The 21,200-nt window shown below is 31.5% G+C and overlaps 1 protein-coding gene across 3 annotated transcripts in view; it reads right to left on the minus strand.

Moving 5' to 3' along the window:
* Positions 1–21,200, minus strand: part of LOC129745985 (dual specificity tyrosine-phosphorylation-regulated kinase 2) — a 437,758-nt gene that overhangs the window by 41,760 nt on the left and 374,798 nt on the right. For all 3 annotated transcript variants that reach the window (XR_008737218.1, XM_055739401.1, XM_055739400.1), the window contains 2 exons: positions 13,581–13,719; positions 13,336–13,507 (listed from right to left, as the gene is read on the minus strand). Coding sequence is in view for 2 of the 3 variants with exons in the window: in XM_055739401.1 (XP_055595376.1) it covers positions 13,336–13,507; positions 13,581–13,719 (311 nt within the window). In the remaining variant the exon portion in view is untranslated. The remainder of the gene's footprint in view (positions 1–13,335; positions 13,508–13,580; positions 13,720–21,200) is intronic.

The raw sequence follows: 21,200 nt of genomic DNA on the forward strand, positions 1-21,200 counted from the left end.
TATGCCTTAAATTTTGTCAACTATTGATTGTTAGGAAAATTTATACGACTTGATCAAATATGCACTTATCTGCAATTGCTCCACTATCATTCAGGTTGTTAATTTTTTTCTGGTATTTTAAGCATTCATTGTATTCTGTTCAAGGCTTATTGTTCATTGGCATTACGTCATTGTTTATTGGCATAACGTAATATTGGAGTTTGTTTCTTATTCAGGATACATTTTGCCTAATTATTTGACTTCTACCTTATTTAAAAGCAAAATCCATTAAAGTGATTCGTAGCCAAAAATCGGAAGCAACACCTGATCAAAGAAATTTAGAATTCAGTTGGTGAAGTCATTTTTTTCGTTTCCAGCAACAATAGAGTTGCATCATTAAAAATATGCGCAGCAGATAATTTTATTTTAAACTATTCTATCCAGTTAGAAAAAAGGCGTGTTCTGTTTGCATTCAAACACAGACAAAAAAAATTTTAAACAAACCCTTGTGAATTTTTTTTTTATTTTTGAATATTGACGAACATTACGCAAGTTTAATAATAAAGCCTGGATAAACATTGTTCATTGAACAATTTTAAATTTTTTATCAACACGAATCAATCGCTCAAAAATACCGATAAAAATTAATAGTTCTTGATAAAAACAAAAGATATCTTAAATTCTGCTTCAACCCAAAAGGTCTTTGAGGATTATCTGTGATGTTTTTTTTCAGAAATTTGATAGATAATTTATAACAAACATCGATAAATTGAGTCATTTCACTTATAATTCGCATTCCACGTAAGTTATAATATAGCTTAAAAAATCCTCCAGATTCCAGATTGGCACAAAGTGTTGTACACGTACACAATACATTACTGGTTAGCTTCACTGAAAATTTCAAAAAATTCCAGTCATGCATTCAAAAGTTATTTACAAAACAAAGTGTTGCATTTTATTTTTCGAATACACTCCTTATAATTCAAAGTAAAAGTTTTTATATTTTGAAGAAAAAACTGGGAAAATATTTTGTCAAACTTTATATAAAAATATGGTTTTCTGCCTGTCTGTCTGTTCCCGAAGACTCGGAAACTACAGAACCGATTTTTTGAAACTTGGCAGGTTAGTGCTTTTGAGGCCGGAAAAGGTTCTTTTTACAGAGGTCTCCAAAGCAAAAATTTAATGCTTGAATTACTTGAGAACCATTGAAGCAAATGGTACCGAATTCGGCACGGAAGAGGATTTGGCTACGGGAAATATTTCAATGATTATTAAAAATCCCTGGCTTCTTCTAGTGGAGACATTGAAAGCGGAGGGGGGGCTTCCATTGATATAGGAAATGGTTCTATGATTATGTTTACGAAACTTCTCCCAGTTTGCGTTGGGAGGGTAGGGAGACGAGAGGGGACCCATACAAATTTTTGCAATACTCGATAACTCGATAACAAGCGAGGGGAATCAAATTTGGCATGCGAGAATATTTGGATGAATGAAATGTTCCCAAGATGGTTTGAGCGCTTCCCACCTTTCATTAGAGAAACATAATGGGGAAGGGGGCTCCCATACCATTTTTTGCAGGTAAAATAGCCAAATGAAACAAAATTTGACATTGAAGGATATTTGGATACAGAAAAAGATTTGATGGTTGTTTGAAACACCTCCTTGATCTCAGTTGACAAATAAAAAGAGAAGAGAGGACCACCACATATTTTTTTAAAGATGTCGAGAGTTTATCAGTCGAAAAGCACCGAACTTAATATTTTATTTCGATACGAGTAATGTTTCTAAATATAATTATTTGGGACCCTTCTCTTTTTCCATTGGGTGAGATAGGAAGAGGAGACAGGAGCCTCATACATTTCTATTGCATATTTATAGAATAAGTCATACGAATGAAACAAGGCCGGAACACGTCATCGATGATCTAAAAATTGATCTGCATATTGAAGCCTCCTTAAATACGAGTCTAATCATCGATGTCGTATTATCATAAACGATTTTATTGAACTTATTTGTATTCTTTTACGATTGCCAGCAAATACGTTTTACGAAAATCAGACATGCGAATTAATTTGCATAGGTATACGATTGCATGCACGTTATTACGAATCAATGCAGTTATAAACGATTTCATAGCATATATCTCCAAGTGGCAAGCAAAGTTGCGAGCTTATTTTCTTTCTGCTAAGATCTAACACCTGGTTCTTATGACGATATAAATCCTATTTCATGTTAAAAAAATCTTAATTTCGAATAATTTTATGCATTGCACGACAAAATCTGTCAATCATGGCTGATCATCGTTCCAGACAACCATTTGTTGGGTATTTCGAATTTGCAACACAAATATACGTGTAAACATATCGTATATAATGCAGCAAAACCAGTATATACATATTATTTTGGAGTCCATATAGGTACATTGGCACATAATTTCTTGATTTGGATTGTATTGTCGTAATATAATCATGCAATGTATTCAAATACGATAAAGAATTTGCATGGGCCGCACATTGTAGATGCAGATCTACGAAAATGAATTCAAATTACATTGTATACGATATAATCTGTAAAATAAAATACGTCTTCTGGTTGTCTGGGGTATATCGGTCGTTTCACAGATTTTTTGCGAATTGTCGTACACAAAGGTCGAGTACATATGTACATTAATACGAATCTCTCTTCTTGTCGTAATAAAATCATGCAATGCATCTAAATACGATATAGAAAATGCATGGGTCGCACATTGTAGGTGCAGATATACGAAAATGAGTTATAATAACATTCTATACGATTTAATATGTAAAATAAAATACGACTTCTGGTTGTCTGGGTGTCCAGTGTAGAGTTTTTTTCTGCCAAACACAATAACATTTTAAGCAAATGAGGTCAAATTCGTTAATAAGAATTAAGACTCCTCCTTTCTTTTCAGTGGGGAGCTTGAAAAAAAGAGAGGGTTGCACCCATAGTTTTTTTAATAACTCGAAAAATTATCGAGCAAATATTACATAGAAGGGATTAGGGTACGAGAAACGTTTTCTTGATTATTAAACAGGAGGACTCTCATAATTTTATTTTTAATGACTTGGAAAGGGATCTAGCAAACAGAACCAAATTAGGCTTAGGAGAGGAATTTCATACAACTACAAAATTTATTGTGGCAGAATTTAGGAACTAGTGAATAAATAATTACAGAGTTTTTATTTAAGATAAAAAATAATGATTGGAAAACCAATTGTAGGACAAGTTTTGAAAACAGAAAAGTATATTTAAGAAAACAAGAAATTTTTTTTTTTCGTAAATTTCCGTCTATTTTAGAAGTTGTAGCTAAACACATCGGGTCAGCTAGTAATAAATAAAGACAGAAAAAATCAAATGTCAAATGATGTCGAGTTTTAATGTCGTACGTCTCTATTTTACTTAGTTTCAGAGCTGAAAAGTAAAATGACGGAAAATGAACAATTTTCGTATAATTTTTAAAGATTATTTTTTCTACAAAACACTCGAATGAAAAATGAAGCAATCTTCACAGAATTGAACTAGAGTTTTTGGAAAACAGTTTTTTTTCCCTATAATTTTACTTCATATGGAGATTTAGGTCCAATTTTGCAAAAAAAATCCTTATAAAAATTTGTTAAAGAAACGCTATGCCATGGAAAAATATTACAATCGAAACTGACGACTTTTAATAGTATTTTTAGTTGTTAAAAAGTTAAAACCCATTGTGAGTACAGAAGGAAATTTTTTGGAACATTCTTTCCTTGAAACCCCGATTCGGTCGACTAATAAGTAAAGCCGCTCATTTTATGTTGTTTTGTTCCGATCCAATCCAATTTCCATGCTCGCAGATCGTTTCACCCTTCAGCCAGATTGTACCCGGTATGTACACAATCAATTGAACCAGTAATTGATTAGTACGAAGTGCTTGAAGTTCCGCTAACTGGAAGTGATTTTCATTGAACCAATTATCCTGTCCCGGGGAACTTTCCATTACTAGCAAACTTCCGGCGCTATACGATACGTGGGTATAAACGTGGTTCGCTAAAGAAGAAGGAGATAGATTACTTCCTCCCGGAAATGCTCATTTGTGCTAAACAGACATCAACCCTACTCACTTACTTACCCATTCTCACCTTTTGCAGGAGCGTGAAAGGAGTTTTCCGACTAAGATAATTAGATCGAACATGCAAGGTTCCAATAAAATCTTCTATGAATGTTTTCGTGTCGAACTGGTGAATGCTCATAACTATAATGTTGGTTCAATGTAAATTACTATAATTGAAAGATACAATTCGGTTTGAAGCTATTTGCGTGGAAGCAAAAATAAGACTCTATTTATTGAGCCGCTAACAGCCGCCAATTCAAAACAAGTCGGAACAACCTCCGAATAGGGCGTTGATGTTGCAGGAAAAAGGATGTTTATTCAGGAGAAAATCCGGTGCGTGCAAACATTTCAGCCGAAAGTGTTTTTCCCATTTCACGCCCTCGTTTTTCCAATCCACCCCCGCACCAGTTAACTTTTATATGTATTATACTAATGATGCAAAGCAATTGGCTGACCTTCATGGGAGGCAATAATGAAGAAAGGCCGTTAGCCCTTCTATCGACTGGCTGGCTATTGGTAACTGGTAACTGTTTTTCCGTCGAGAAATTTTCTTGAACTTGAATCCTTCTGACTGGTGGAATTGGCGTGGAATGTTTTGATACGGAACGAATGGCAGGGCTGAATAATGGCCAAGGGCGAGGGTGAAAGAACTTGGACTTGAACCGAACACTAGGAGGTGAAATCCTTGGAGCAGGTTAGCATTTTTGGAATAAAATATATTGAATTCAATCATTATGTTTCCTTAACAATTACAGCACCGTTCATAATTGTAAAGAAATTGGAAGCACGCGCATTGTCACTTCGACTTTGAACTTCCATAACTTTTTACTCTGATCATATTTTTTGATCGAATTTTTTGCATTAAATAGACCAACTATCACAACGTTTCCTCCACCAATCAGACAAAAAATGTCTGGCAAAAGCAATGAAGAAAAGAAAAAATGGAATAATTGAGCCATTTGTGTTTTGAAATCAGAATTTCGCGATATTGTTGTGATTTTTCGGTTGAAATAGATTTACTGATTGTTAAACAGAGAATATGATTTTCCTATGGAAACATTCGTCCAAAATTCTATAGAAATAGCATGAAATTTGCGAACGGATCTCACGTGAAAATCAACTAGACCGGAACAAATATCATCTTCATTTTTTGTCACCCCTCCCTTCGATTTTTCCGAAAATTCGGATAGAGGGAATAAATAAAGTTTAAGGTATTCCATTAAAAAATTGATAATTTTTTATGTTGTTTTATGTTGTAATGAGATTTTTCATACCTTATATAGGAAACCAACTTGTTTAAAAAAAAATCAGGAGTTAATATAGATGACCGAAGTTGGTGATAAAACAAATGATTTCAGTATGAAACATATTGAATGAAGAGCTTGAAGCGTTCTAAAACTTTATTTAAAAAATAGTTGCGAGAAAAGATGATCTATGAATTTAATACTTTACTGTTTACGAACTCTAAACTCTTGTGTTAAATGATTCATTAGGACTATTAGATGAATCCTCTTGCCATTATTTATAATTTCAAGCTTACAATTTACTTGAAAATAGTGTCCAGTTGAAACAATTTCTACAAAATTTTAGATATTTTCGCGACAAATTCACGTTTTATGCAGAACCGCAAACCAAAACGTATTTAAAAAAAAATCATCAATCTGGGAAGTGAAATTTATGAATTTGAGGACCGTGTCGTACAAATAATTATTTTTAATAGAAAAACTAAAGAATTCAGAACAATGCTCGCTAATTTTCATAACAACTTCGTCATCATTTTGAAAATCTGATAATAAATATGGCGGATAAGGTAACCTGTTATTTTGAAGAACTTTGGACTTTAAATTTGTTCCGGTCTTTGTTGAAAAAAAAAAAATATTAGATGTTCAGCAACCCTTGAACTTAACACATGCACGTTTAACGCTTAGAATGTAGGCGCTGACGTTTATGGTTTTCAGACATAGAAAGATAAAAATAGAGGAACTACATTTAGAATAACTAATGATTTATTATTTGTTAAATCTTCGAGTTCTCATTAATACAAACTTTAAAAAAGTGCATATAAGTACTTTTTATAAAACACTAGCTGATCCCATACGAACTCCGTTTCGTTTTCAACTTGTTGTATGAATACGCCAATTGTCAAGCATTTTCCAGATGCACTTCCGAAATCATTGTTGTTATTATTGCAAAAATATTGGACGTTCACTTTTCTGTCGTCTGCTACTAAATTTTAAATCAGAAATCAATTGAACGTGCCAAAAAACCCCCGTGTATGAATTTCGACTCGACAGTTTCATAACAACGCAATTATTGCCAAAAAGTTAAACCCCTTTCGGTGGCCTCTTATACAATCTTTGATATCTGAAATTAATTTCCTTCCCTCAAAACTCCCGTGCGCAAACTTTCAAAGAAATCTATTGCATAGTAACGTCAATATTGCTAAAAGCAGTAAAAAACTAATGGACGACTCCTGTCGTAGACCCCTGGCAAAACATATGACATCTATAATCGATTGTCCGTCCCTGAAAATTACCGTGCTAATTTTCATCCCAATCCGTATGGTAACGACGATATTGCAAAAATATTGAAACGTTAATATGGACGCCCACCTTTTGCCGGCCCCTTACACTGAATTCAATACCTGAAATTGATTGCCTCAAAACTCTCGTGTACAAATTTTCATCCCAATCCTTCATCCTTTCATGAAAAACATTTTTTACAACCATCATTTTTTAGAAAGCTTGAATAGATTTGGCTGAATAGTTTTATCTTCAAAAGATTAAACTGCTTTTTTATTATTTCCATCCCCTATCTAATGAAAATATCTGTTGAAGATTATTCCACTTTTCAATATGGATGATCTCCCTGTAAAATGGCATATTTAAGTTTCATTTAATTAGAAATTTCTTAAAAAACCTCCAAACTTTGTTGAAGCATGTTGAAAACTCACTTTGCATGTTTTCAATTGCATGTGAGTATTTTTTCGCTTTTCAATTTCGCCCTGTTGTATTATTAGTTTACCTTAAATGTTGAAAGTTCAACTAAAAGCTTTTAGAAGTTATCGAAAGCAAATCATCCCGAAAACACCATTTTTATATTATGAAAAAAGTTTTTTTTAGTTCTGTTTTTGTTCCATGAAGGACACAAACATCCCATTCATAGATCAATGATAACTCAAAAGTTAGAAATTGGCCAGTGAAATCAAATTGTATAAAACTCAAAACCTCAAATTTAATTATCTTATCAATTTTCTAATCCCCCATTAACATCCCAATTGGAGCGTTAAAATCACAGCATTGAACTTATAACTCTGAATCTAAAAAAAATTTCTTTCTCTATGAGGAATTCCAAAAATATAAAAATCGTTGATCCTCAAAACCCCCCAGCGGCGGTGAAGAGCACTTTGAAAGCCACTACTATTCAAGTCAATATATTCCTACAGGCTAGTTTTATTTTCCAATCAAAATGTAGGCTTATAATTGCATCCAAATATCTCGTAACGGTAGCATGTGCTTTGAACAGTAGTAGGTACAAAAAACACCCGCCAAAATTTTTACTTTCAAATTTTTAATGCTGAGCAAGCTTTGATTTGCTATCCAGTACATGTGAGCTCTGGATGGTCGTTTCTAATAGCCTGCCTATGGTGATGGTGAAAATAATCCCGCCAACGAAACGAACGGAAACGAAAGTCGGTTCAAAAAATGGGTGCCATGACTTTTGGTTCGGGGGAATAAAACCGTTGTTGAATGGACGACCGCCTTCAAAAGGGGTCATCCGAAAATCTAAAAACATTTTTCATCATTCCTGGTCCTAATGAGCACCCATGCCAAATTTCAGCTCTCTAGCTCTTAAGGCAGCTGAGCCTATTGAAGACAAACATACAAACAAACAAACGGAAATTACTTTTTATATATATAGATAGAAGAAGATAGATTGAATTTTCGTGAAATGAAATAAAAAAGAGAAAAAATATAAATGTCGTAATTCTACGTAAAACTTTTTTGTTGTGTCTTATACACAACCTCTTCAACTTTTTTATATTAGTTTTATGACCAGTCTGCATGTTAAAATGTTTACAAAGAATAAACATTGATTGCTTTTTCAGACTTCAATAAATTAAGGAACCTGGAAAATTATGTACGGTGAGAAAATGTAAGTAAACTGTATGCTCAATGCTCAAGAGAACTCCAGCAAAATGAACGGAGATCGAAAGGCTGTCTTGAACATTCAAGATCCTTTTTCTGTAGTTCGCTTCTATCTACGAATATCAATTCCTTAGTTTTCAGAGATTTTTATTTGTTATGGCTCAAACTGAATACAAACAAATGAAAAACTTTGAAAAACCAGTTTTCAAATCAAAGCGACTAAAAATTTAAGCTTCTAAAGCATGGGTGGTCAACAATTTCAGCTGGATGGCGGTCCACAGTTTAGAAATGTGATTTGTCTGCGGGCCAAAAAATTTTTGTCAGCACATTTTTTTTTTCATACTTTTATAGTGTGCTTTCAACATATTTGATTAAATCAAACAAGGAAAAAAAACCCTTCAAAAGTTGTTAAAATATTCCAGTGTCTAAAAGAAATTGGCTCATGGTATTCCTGTTACTTTATTTTAATATGAAGATGATATCGAGAAAAATTAAAAAATACTTGTTTATTTAATGCTGTAATTTTCATAGATCAGAAAATCTTTTTAATCTCAATGAATAACAGACATCTTCTAGTACTCAATTTCATGTTTACAAACCTTATTGTTTTCAACCTAATAATTTTCCTGGTTTTCATTACGTTAGTATTTCAATATGAATACACGGCTTAAAAATTTTAACAGTTTTGAGAAAACGAAGTCCGCAACCCTGTTCTGAAATTTAAATAATTTAAACGAAAATGTATCACGTGAAGAAAGAGACTTTTCCCAAAAATCGTGTTGGCTAATCGTTATTTATAACTACAATAAGTGAATATGATCTAAAACAGGAAAGTTTGATAAAAATTGTGACGATTTAAAAAAAAAACCATTCACCAGCATATCAATTCGAATGAGATAAGCGTTGGCTCAAATTTAAAATCATGTCCACAATGCAAAAAAATCACCCTTAAATTTTTATTTTTTTAAATTATCTTGAATATTTGCCTTCGTAAGTGCTGACTTCAGTAGATATCAATACAAATTAAAAAAAAAAGAAAATATTTTTTAAAATTTCGTTTAGCAGTTTAAGAGTTACAAATAAAGATATCTAAATAAACTTTTCCAAAAAAATTGTTTCCTTCTCGTTATGCAAAATAATACGCTTAAAAACTTTGATGTGAAAAATTCTCATGAACTTTTTAAGGTTTCCTGATGAAGAAATGACATTCCAAACATTTTCCCTAAATTCCCGGTTTTTCCAGTTCGCTAGCAACTCTTCATCAACAAACCATGTTTACAAAATGTAGGATACTTCACTTTATCCAAATTTGTTCTATGAAGCCTTTCCAGACCAACCTGATGATTTTTTTCATTAACTGGGTATCACAGCACATTTCGCAGTGTTCCATTTGTAATAGTTTTGTCAATCAACTCAAGTGAACGGAAAATTGTGTTATTAAAAATATAGAAAAGCATACGATGTTTTTCAATATCTTTGGATATGTTCATAAATTCCAATAGCAAGTTCGAAACTCGACATTTTTAGTAATTTTGTTGATGTTTGGCTTTTATTTAAAGCTTTTGATTAAATTTATACGTTGAACAATTCACACATATATTCAAGTTCAATGCAGCGACTTTTAACTGTCCCCGAACAACAAATAGTTATTTTATTCAAATTTCAAAGGGCGAACATTTGAAATAAATTCGAGTTTTTTTTTAAATTTACAATTAACAGAAGTCTGCAAATATTATGGTCTTGCTCTGTTTCATAAGAATATTTTATTTCATAACATTGAAGCTAATCAAAGCTCCGCGGGCAACAAATTGGCGTTCGTGGGCCATATGTGGGCTGCGGGCCTCAATTTGCCCACCCATGTTCTAAAGGATTATTTTTGTGAAGAGCCTGAATCAAAAAATTCTAAAATCTGGTTCTGTTATATTAAACTTTGATAGTGAAAAAGGCATAAAACCAATTTCCAAAAAGTTTACAATGCATACAGCACATGAATTATCAGATTTCAGTACATATTTTCGAAAAAGTCAAAATTTAATATAAACATTTTGATAAAATATAAAGATTTTCTTTGGAGGTTTTTTAACTTTCCTTTACTTCAAACATAGCCAAGAGAGAAGTTGTTACCAAAAATATTAACAGTTTTCATGACTCCATTTCAGTTTTAATTTCAAACAACTTTTGTAGTAGAGCATTTTGAGAAATCGAACTTTCGATACAAATTATTTTAGCACATTCATTTGAGAACATTTTTTTATACATTTTCAACACAATTTTTTTCACGATTTTACGATTTGAATAGAGATAGAAAAACTTGATTTTAAAATTCAGTATTCTAAGTTTGAAGAAAATTTACAAAAATGATTCAATATCAAAGCAGTGCTAACAAGAGGGGAGGGGGTTAAGGGGTTGAATCTCCTCCCCCATTTTATAAACCTTGTGTATTGAAACTCAAATCATGGCTTACAGAAAACATAATTCGTCTTTAAAATTGGTTTTCTTTAACTAGTGTATTCAACAAGTTCATCCATTACTTAAATACTAATTTATTTTATAATAATAAAAAATCTTCATATCATCACCCACTTTATGCTCATATGAAATATTTTTCAAGAAACAAATTTGGGCGCTAATTTTGTTTTGTATTTCTTGTTCATCTTAATGCTCAATTCCACGTTCAAAAACGTTTTGATGAATTACATAAGGACACAAAATTCACCTTTTTCTTAGGTGCAGAGAACTAATGAGTAATTTTGGTTTTATTTTCTAGTTTAACTTTTGAAAATAGTTTGAATTTCTTTTAATAAATTCTCCACTTTTCTGACAAAACTTTAAAACATAACAAAAAATTTCAAAATAAAAGTTTTTATCAACTTTCCCCAAAATTGTAAGAAATTTTCAATTTTGCAAAAAAAAATATTAAAATACTTTCTATTTGTTTACTTTATTTGTTTACATTTCTGTCAAAAAAATAGAATTTCATCGAGTTCTTAAAAAAGTATCACCTACAGAGCACTTTAGAAAATAATTAAAATCATTTAACAGACATTAACAAATTTGTTTTATAAACAAATAACTTTTTTAAAACATTTTTAAGTTATGTCAGCAAGATTTGTATTTCCAAGTTAAAATAAAGTAGAATTTAAGTATTTGAGATCATTTACGATCGTTATTATAATATTAATCCTAAATGGAATTAAGCATGATTTACAAATTCCATATCAGTTTTTTTTCTTTCTTATAGGTTTGTTTTATCATCAGTTATCAATAAACAACGTTACTCGAAACTGATTCATTTTAAACTCCATATAATTTGAGGTTCTAGACAAAATTTGCTAAAAGATTTGAGTTCAGGACGCCAAAACCCACTTAATTAATTATTGAAAGATAGTTACCAAAATTCTGTCTCGTGAATTATCAAAAAATATATTTTTATTTATGATGAATTTAAACACCATTAGTTATGTTTGTTTATTCAATTTATCGTCCCTACCGGTGAAAATTATGATCTTTTAGTAAAAACATTTCAAAATTATGCAAACTAAGTTTTGACCAAAACTATTTTCAAATGTTTTTTTGCATTTTTAATGATATCGTATTTGATATATGATAAGATAAAGATACATAAACATATTTTTACAGCATTCCATACGCCACTAGTATTTAAGGGGGGGGGGGGGGGGGGGGGTAGGGTCTAACACTTTCAAAAAATCGATTTTTTTATTTTTTCATTTTCTTATTGTAAAACATTTCAAGAATGTTGTGTCAAATTTTCAAGTCATTTGAAGCAAAACTGTAGAAGTTATAGGCCTTTATCTCCTCCTATCTAATACTGCAAGAAAGCAAGAGCAGAAACTTCAAACGCGTTTTTCTCGAAAGCACATTTTTAAAGCCCGTGGACATCGTCATTTGAAAACGTCTTATCCGATTCTTTTCAAATTTGGAACATATTTTCTACATATAAAATACCAGACCCCAACGTTTTTGTTTTTTGATTTTTTTTACTTTGGGGAGATTTTACAGGTGAAAAATGGCGGATTTTTTCGTGAAAAATCGTAGTTTTTACTTCAAACAGCCACAAAAATTTCATAAAAATTTTTTGAAGTTAAATAAAAACGTTGGGGTCCAGAAAAACATCTATTAAGAATATTTTGCTCTGATTTTTTGACTTCAGATGATTCTGTGCTGAGATACAGTGTCCACCGCAAATCCTGTTTTCTAAAAGGCATCCTCGAAAGTGCTCCGTCACCGGCTCATTTTTCAATATTTTTCTACGAAAAAATTACTAAGGGTTCTTTTAACAATGCTTTCTATAATGCACAAAATTTGAATACATTTGTTTGAACGATAGCTCTAGAAAAAAATCGTGAAAATGGTGTTTTTTTTATACCCGTTAGACCCTACCCCCCCCCCTTAAAAGTGAAAAGCGAACTTCTGCATAAATAACACAATTAGCAAATTAACGGTTTATAGTTTTCTGATTTTAACCACAAATAGTCAAAAACCTTTTGGAATCGCCTTTATAGCTTTTCTTTTTTTAAATGGCATGATGGCATCGTAAAATTCATGACTAATACACAATAGTACGATAAATATGAGGGTTTTAACAAAAATGAGTTCAAGTTTACTCTATGAAAGTTAAGAAAATCGGTCAACTAGCCATTTTTGAAGCGATTTTTCTGTGATACGCTTTGAAGTGGGATATCCTTCAAAATATATTCGACCCCAGTACAAATTGAGATTTCAAATATCATATTTCAGATTCCCAATTTATAATTTTATGTTTCAGATTTCAGATTTCATAGATTTAAGATTCAGATTTTAAATCTTAGATTTAAGATTTCAGATTTCAGACTTCAGACTGCAGATATCAGATTGCATATTTCAAATTTCTCATTTCAGATTTCAGATTTTTAAGTAAAAATCTTCACTACATTCCAGAAATCTTGATGAGAGAGTTTTTTTGCTTTTTTTTGTAAGGTTTCTCATAAATTTGTTAACGTTTAAAATAAAGAAAAAAGTTCCTAGCCTGCCATTGCAATGTTTTGAAAATATCTGTTCTGCATCAGCTAAAACATTAATCAAACGCCCCCATCATGCACTCACCTAAGCTCCACATATCGATGGGCGTCCCATAGGAGAGCCCCAGGATGACTTCCGGCGACCGGTAAAACCGTGACTGGATGTAGGTGTAAACCTTCCGGTGCGAATAGCAGGAGCTGCCGAAATCGATGACCTTTATCAAACTGCTGCCACGTTGCTTGAGAAGGACGTTTTCCTGTTAAATTTTGAAAACGTGGTTAGCAAATTTCCCGATGACGTGTGTCTCTTGTTTATTCCGAAAGTCTTACCGGCTTTAGATCACAGTGAATGATGTTCTCCTGGTAGAGCAACCGTAAACATTTGACTATCGAGTTACAAAACCGTCGGATTAGGCTGAGGCTGAAACCTTGGTAGTTGTTCTTCTTGATGAGCTCGTACAGGTTGAGGCTGGGGGGAAGTTTTTGGAACGCGGAAAGAAAGAAACAGACAAAATAATTAAATTAGTTGAAAACAGTCTGGTGGTTGGTAAAGTGGTAGCTGAGGAACAAATTCAACTGATTTGCATGTAAGTATAGATTAAACAAACCGGGTGGGGCTTGGTTGACATTTGAGCAACATCAAATGTTAAGAACAGATTCAAACAACCATTAAGACTACAATCAAGATTGAACTTTTTTCAACATTTTTCTGAACATCGACTGTCGTTAGGGTATCTGAAAAAACGTATGGAAGTAAAAACATAAGCGTAGCCAAACATTAAACAGCATGCAACAATGAAAAACTATCAGAATATCCTCCTAACAGTGAATATTGCTGGCATGTAATGTAATGTTTACCTGATTGTTTATTCAAACTTCAATTCAATGCAATAGAGTAAGGAAAATTAAACTAGATTTTGAGTTAACTCAAAATAAAAAATAATGCTAAAATTAAGCACTTGTACAATAAATAATTTTTCTCAAGCACATAACATCATTATAAAGCATATTTTTAATTTTCAATGAGAATAAATTTGATTGATCATATCACTTTTTATTTCTCTATTTTAAACTTTTAGATATAGAGGAGTCTAAAAGTTTGTCAACAACCTTTAAGACAAGGCATACTTTCAGGCAGCATACTTATTTTTAGATTAAATCTTGCTTTCAAGCCTTTCCAACCAGGCAATCATTGGATAAACAATAGTTTCTGAATAAACATTAGTTATATCGTGCCTCATTGTGATCATGATTCTTTTAGTTCAAAAATATGTCTTTTTGAACCCAAGCGATCAATTGTACTCAATGGTAACATATTATTTAGGAACAAATTTCTGTAAAAAATAAAGAATTAATTTTTGCTCTGAAATTGTGGCATTCCTCAACGATTACATATTGGAGAAAAAAATTGATAAATATTTTCATGTTGGAAACATTTGGAAATGATGAAAAAGGATCTCTTTGACATTTTGTTAAATTTATTATCAAAAGTTCAATAACTCAGATTTTTTAAATCATCTAAGGTAAGAGCATTGTTGCATTGCTCCATTTTGCACATTATTGAACATTACATTTTTGTAAGAGATTCCAGTTACGAAATAAAGCAGGGATCAAGTCACCCCAGGGATCAAACATCCTCATTCTCCGCGTTTGTTGATGTTCGTAATATTTTGATGAACAAATCGATACAAATTCTAAAGTACAATTTGAAGATTTTTAAAAATATTTAAAACAAATACATTCTATTTCCCTTAACAATCAAATAAAGAGTTTTGGAGACCATTCATCACAATAGATTGAATATTGATGAAAGTGTGATAATATAACATTGTTAGTAATTTTTATTACAGGAAAAAGTACAGTTAGTAGTAGTTCACATGCCAACGAATTTCATTGAGTTTGGAATACGAATGGAAGGGATTTTGAGACATTTTGTTTTGGAAAAAATTAATAGTCAAAGTCAATATGGCTTTTCAGCAGCATTTTATTTATCTTCATAAGTCGATTTCATTTACATATTTATTTTCTTAGAGCTTAAATCATAAAAAAAATCTTTTCACTTCAAGAATGTAATAATAATTTTGATCAGTTTTTGAGGTTATTCACCGAAATTTTCCTTCAGTGTTTTAACAATAATAAAATGTAAAGATAAGAGATTCATTTGGAGTTTAAACCATTTGATATTTACGAATATAAATAGATTCAAAATATTATTTATGTTCATGTAGGTTAGTTACTTCATCAGTTATATTGATTGATTTAACTCTAAATTGATATGTTTTAAAATTACTAAACGCCACAAAACTAGAAGTGATAAACCAAATTTGACAAAAAAATAGAGTTAAGGAGGCAAAAATCTTCCTAAATCATTTTCCCTTTTTTTTCTTGTGAATTGAAATTATCCCTGTTATCAGTCGATTATTTTTTCAACAACAAGGCAATCCAATCCATTTGGAAGATCTTTTAGTGATTTTTGACTTACGCTGGTGGATTTCAAGATCTACACCAGTCATATTGCCGTAACTGCTTTCAGCTCATCCACATAATAATATTGGAATTTTCGGTAAGCAACATTGATACTCTGCGTCTGAAAGTTTGGCTAAATATTTCAAATGCAATTGATTAAGACTCTTCACTAGAGAATAGTATTAACAATTAACTATCATAAGGTTGCCAGATTGCACGGTTTTATGCGGATTTGCCCGGATATTTGATATAAAATTTCTGAAAAGTCTGGTCCGGTTTCCCAGATTTTATTGGCATAGCCCGGATTTTGCCCGGATTTATTCTCATTTTCATTCTAAAATCAAACCTGAAAAAACAAATTGTGTTTTAAAACTTTTTAATTAATGCGTCCAGATCGAAAATATTTGAGCAAGTTCAACTGTTTTTTCCTGATTTTTTATGAGTAATTTCTAGGCTCTGACTAAATTTGCTCGGATTTTGGTTGACAATTTTGAAATCAAATACTCGGAATTTACCAGGTTTTTAGATAAAATAGCTTGTATTTGTCCGGCCCGGATACGAGCAAAAAATTCTGGCAACCTTAAACCATCAGAATTAACCCATCAATTCGTGTTTTTTTTTTAAATAATTCAATATTATTTTTAAAAAAAACTTTGAATTATTCAGGTACCTAAAAATGAAAAAAAAAGGTATTTTAAAATTTTTATAATTTATTTGTACCAAATTTGTTACTATTTCATTCGTTTTAGTACAATCAAAATTGAAAATGTAGATTTGTGTTTGTATGATTAATTGAATTCCAACTAATAATCAATTAAAACTAATTTCCAGCAGCTTAAGAAACTATGTTGTGTGGGTTTACATCTTGAGCTATTTTTAAAAAAAATTTCAGGGGAGAGTGGAGTTACATAAGTGAGATATCATTTTTGTTTGCACCATAACTTCTTTATTATAAAAGACTAGCTGATCAGGAGGGCTTTGCTACAGTTCTCGTCAAAACAATTAAGTTTGTTAATTTGTTTTTATTGAAATAAACTTTATTTTAAATTTATTGTCAATCATTATTCAAAAGCTTACTTTTTTTTCAAAGCTAAGCATCCGGTTTTGTGCTTTGTGTCTAAATGTAATTTGAAAGTTTGAAAATTGAAGAAGCCATTTTCTACAAATAGTTGATGGGATCTTAAAGACAAATAATAATTCCATTAAACTTAAAGACAAAAAATGATCCCTTTTAAAGTGGAATGGGAACAGAGAATTCTCCACATAAAAAATCAAAAAATATTAGCATACTTTACGAAAAATACTTGAAATTTTTTTTTGTTGATAATATGTATGTGACATTTATTGAATATGAGAAGCTTCTTTCGTGAAAATAGGGAGGGTCTATCAATACAATACATCATCCATTTTTGTCAAAATTTAAGGGTCTGAAAGTATTTATCATTGATCGGATCAGTAGTATCCAAAAATTGTTCAACTTTTTTCATATTTTTGTGAATTTTGTATAGGAGACACCTCCTCCTCTCATTTGGAGGGATTTGAAAGTATTATAGAAACCAACCCCAGTCATAAAAATTGCTACATACATAATTTCACATTGATCGCTCAAGTCGTTTCTGATTCTATATGAGGCCCTTGGAGCCAAAGGGGTATAAGTGACAAAATGGAAAAAATCGAGATAACCATCTAGAACGAATCCTTGACTGTCAATCATCATATGCTATTTTAATCATAATTTTATTTCACTATTTTGTTATGTTTAGATCTCGTTGAAAAAATCGTGCTCACAGAAATTTCCTTTTTGTTTGGAGCCAAAGGGGTATAAGTGCTGCACTTATACCCCTTTGCCTCCAAAGTCCATTAAACTGATGTAAAGCTTAGTTCTTTTAGAAATGGGACACTTTCATTTGCTAATAGCTCGTTTATTGGTTATCGGATATTCAAAATTTTGACAGCATTTTGTTGCCTGTAAAAAGTATTATTCGACCTATTTTTTTCAAAATTTAAGATTCACGCGTTCTTGAATTATGTACGATGCAAGAGAAAAAGAAAAAAAATATTTTGCACAGTTTCCTTTAAAATTCGTCATTATCAAATTGTTAGCTGACAAAACCGTTGATTATTCAAAGAATTACTGAGTTTTTGTGGTGGATAGGTATGCAAACACTATCAATAATGTTCACAAAGTTCAAATCAAGCATTGGAGTGAAGCACATGATCGGCAACTACGGTTTAGGGTAATCTGGTAAGTCAAGTCTCATACCAGTATTTTTAATTTTCAATAAGCGAAACACTATGAATAGATCGCTGAAATGTCCAAAACAATTTTCTCCGATAAGCTGAAAGTGTTGCCTAATGATGACTCATTCAAACCCAACCTCAAACAACCATTTTTTGCTTATTCCAGAGCTCGTAAGCTGTAAAGCCGGCACCGAGGCTATGGGACAGATGATTTCTGATGAACGACAAAACTTATGAAATACCCTATTTTAAACAAATTCCAGCGTTTAAATCCTATACCATGTCTGCTCGTTGCAAGATCCCGAGTATATTAAAGTATGTATTTGCTGGTTATTTTGTATAAAATTATAATGATTTGCCAACTTTCTGCTCCTGCGAAAAAAAAACAAAAATTTTCAAAACGAAACTTTGGTTTTCGCTATTTTTAAAAGCCTAAAAAGAGTAATCTTGTATGTACCACCCGCAACCTACGATTTATACTAACCGATTTTATCTTATTATAACATCTTATGATGGTTTTACTTCGTTATTGTATGATTTTTCCAGAAGAAATTCCATTAAAAACGTTCAAAAATGTGGTCCAAAATAATCAAATTTGTTCAATTCGAAACAACTGTGTCCACTAAAATGCTTCCAGTTTCTTTTAAAAGAGAAGTGTTGGACCGAAAAGTATCAGAAATTGAAGAAGGAAGGTTAAGCCACCTAAAATATAGATTCGACGAAGTATAAGTTGGAAAAACTGATCAATACCATGACTGAAAAAAGTGTGCGCCAGCCATAGGAGATACCAAGAATAAAATAGAAATTTCTCTAACAAAAAACGATGAATAATTTTTTTGAAATTTTTTCATGAAATATCATAACATTACCTTCATTTTATTCATAGAAAGTATTTCGATCAAACGAATGGTTTTTGAGATACACGCATTCGTAACTGTCCCATTTCTAAAAGAACTACGCTTTATTTATACCCCTTTGCCACCAACCCTAACTTGATTTCATGAAAGTAATGTTTTTTCATCGGGACCAAAAAATTTCAAAATTAATGCAATTCACTTTTCTTTTGAATAGCTGATGATGTTTAAAAATTTACCATCAACTATGATTCATCTGATTGCATTTAGTGATAATTCTAGTAGAAAAAAAATTAATATATTTAATTATTTTTTCTATTTCAATAACAAATTAGCAGATCACAAATTCCTGATTTCTGGATATATGAAGTGTGTCACGGATTAAAGGCTTATAAAGTACAAAAAAAATGTATTTGTACGAGATAATTGGGTTAATATTGAAGCGCCTATCGTTAATTTACTGTAAAAACCAACTCAGAGTGACCGCAAGTCCCATTCCAATAGCCAATTGATTAGGCAAAGGCGTACAAAACACGTGGTGATTGGAATTTAGTGGAAAATACCTTTCACAAATTATTATAAATTAATCTTGATGAAAAAAACGTTGTTTGGAGAGATTTAGTAGAAGTTGCCAAGACCAGGTCGATCTTCAGCCATAAAATCTCTTAACCTACTGTACCAGAGTATATTTCTCATCAAAACAACAAAAAATATATTTATACGAAAACTTATTGACTCTTGTAGCAATGAATATTTATGGTTTCTTACCCATATCAATAAGATAAAAAAACCTGGATGTGAAAATTTGTTGGTGGCAAAGGGGTATAAGTGAATTTATTTGGTGGCAAAGGGGTATAAGTGCATGTGTTTGGAGCCAAAGGGGTATAAGTACCAAATTTAAAAAATATGTATCGCCTCAATAAACGTCAAATAAACGTTGTTTTTTGGGAAAATGTTGTAAAATGCTTTGTTTTTATTTAGAAAAATCATTCACATGAAAAAAATTCATAAAAAATATCTATGGAATTTACTGAAACACAATGAAGTTCAAGTGCTTTTTTCTCGAAATCAGGTTTTATGCACTTATACCCCTTTGGCTCTAAGGGCCTCATATGTAACAGACAAACATTGAAATAAGATTTTAGAATCTGATTTAAAAAAAATTAAGATACCGTAAAACGGGGTAACATTGATCACTGGGGTAACTTCGATCAACATGAAATTTTTCCACATAATCATCAATAATTATGTTTTAAGTTGAAATATCTCAAAAAAAAAATTCTACGCTCAAAAACCTATAAGTTGAGTTTCAAATTGGGAAAAAATGGTTTGTTTTTGAAAACTTCAAATGTAAGTAAAAATTTTATTTCAAAATCATGAAATATTTATTTTTTCAAAGGCTCCCAAACAAACTCCCTTCCCGATAAAGTCAAAGCGTTTAGAAGCACCAGGTTGATTTTTGTGAGAGATAATTTTTTCCTTAGCAAATGTATAGTTTTGATGTAGTTTTTGTAGAATTTTGAGGTAAATTTTTTATTCCTAAAAAATAGGGACATTTTCCAAGAGTAAGCCAGTCAAGGACAAAATGTTAAAAACACTATAAAATGATATATTTTGAAAAAATAAATAAATGGAGAGTAGTGCAAGGGCTAGGGATTTGAATGAAGGCAAAATTTCATATTTTTCTAGGTTAGATTTTATAAGTAATGTATGTTCCCGGTTATTGAGCCTGTTTTTTTATTCAGCATCATGGTCCATCTTTCGATTTTATTTGTTGCTCAGCCTTAACACATAAAGGACTGCGATGCTGTTTTTTTTGGACTGCGGAAAAATCTAAACCAAAAAACACCTAAATTCAGCATTGTATATTTCAGGATTCACTGGCCAAAAGCTACAAATTTAGTATCTTTGATGCACCGAAAGAGTTGTGTTCAATTTTCTAGAGTTTATTGATTATATCATTCCAGCTTGTTCCGAACTGCCTAAGAAATAAATAAACTAGCATTTGTAATTATTATGAAGGTGTTTTGTATGCTTTATGATTGAGAAAACTCATTAAAACCGTCAAAATAGAGACTGATCAATGTTACCCTATAGAATTAAAAATTTAAACTAAGACGAAATCGATTTTTTAATCAAATTTAAAGTAGTCTAAATAATTTCTGCAACCTTGTTTTACGTTCATAGGAGTCCAGTATAGAGTGTCCATTTCCCGATAGTTTTTTTCGTTTCCGGGAATCAGGAAATTCGATTACCCATTTCCCGGGAAAAAAGTGAAAGGAGATATTAAACCTCTACTACATACAAAAACAAACATTAACATTTGGTTACTAAACATTATTTAGCTAAATTAAGTACTGTGAAACAATCAGAATAATTGAATAACAGT

This window comes from Uranotaenia lowii, chromosome 2 (assembly GCF_029784155.1).
Source record: "Uranotaenia lowii strain MFRU-FL chromosome 2, ASM2978415v1, whole genome shotgun sequence".
Classification (NCBI taxonomy): Eukaryota; Metazoa; Arthropoda; class Insecta; order Diptera; family Culicidae; genus Uranotaenia; species Uranotaenia lowii.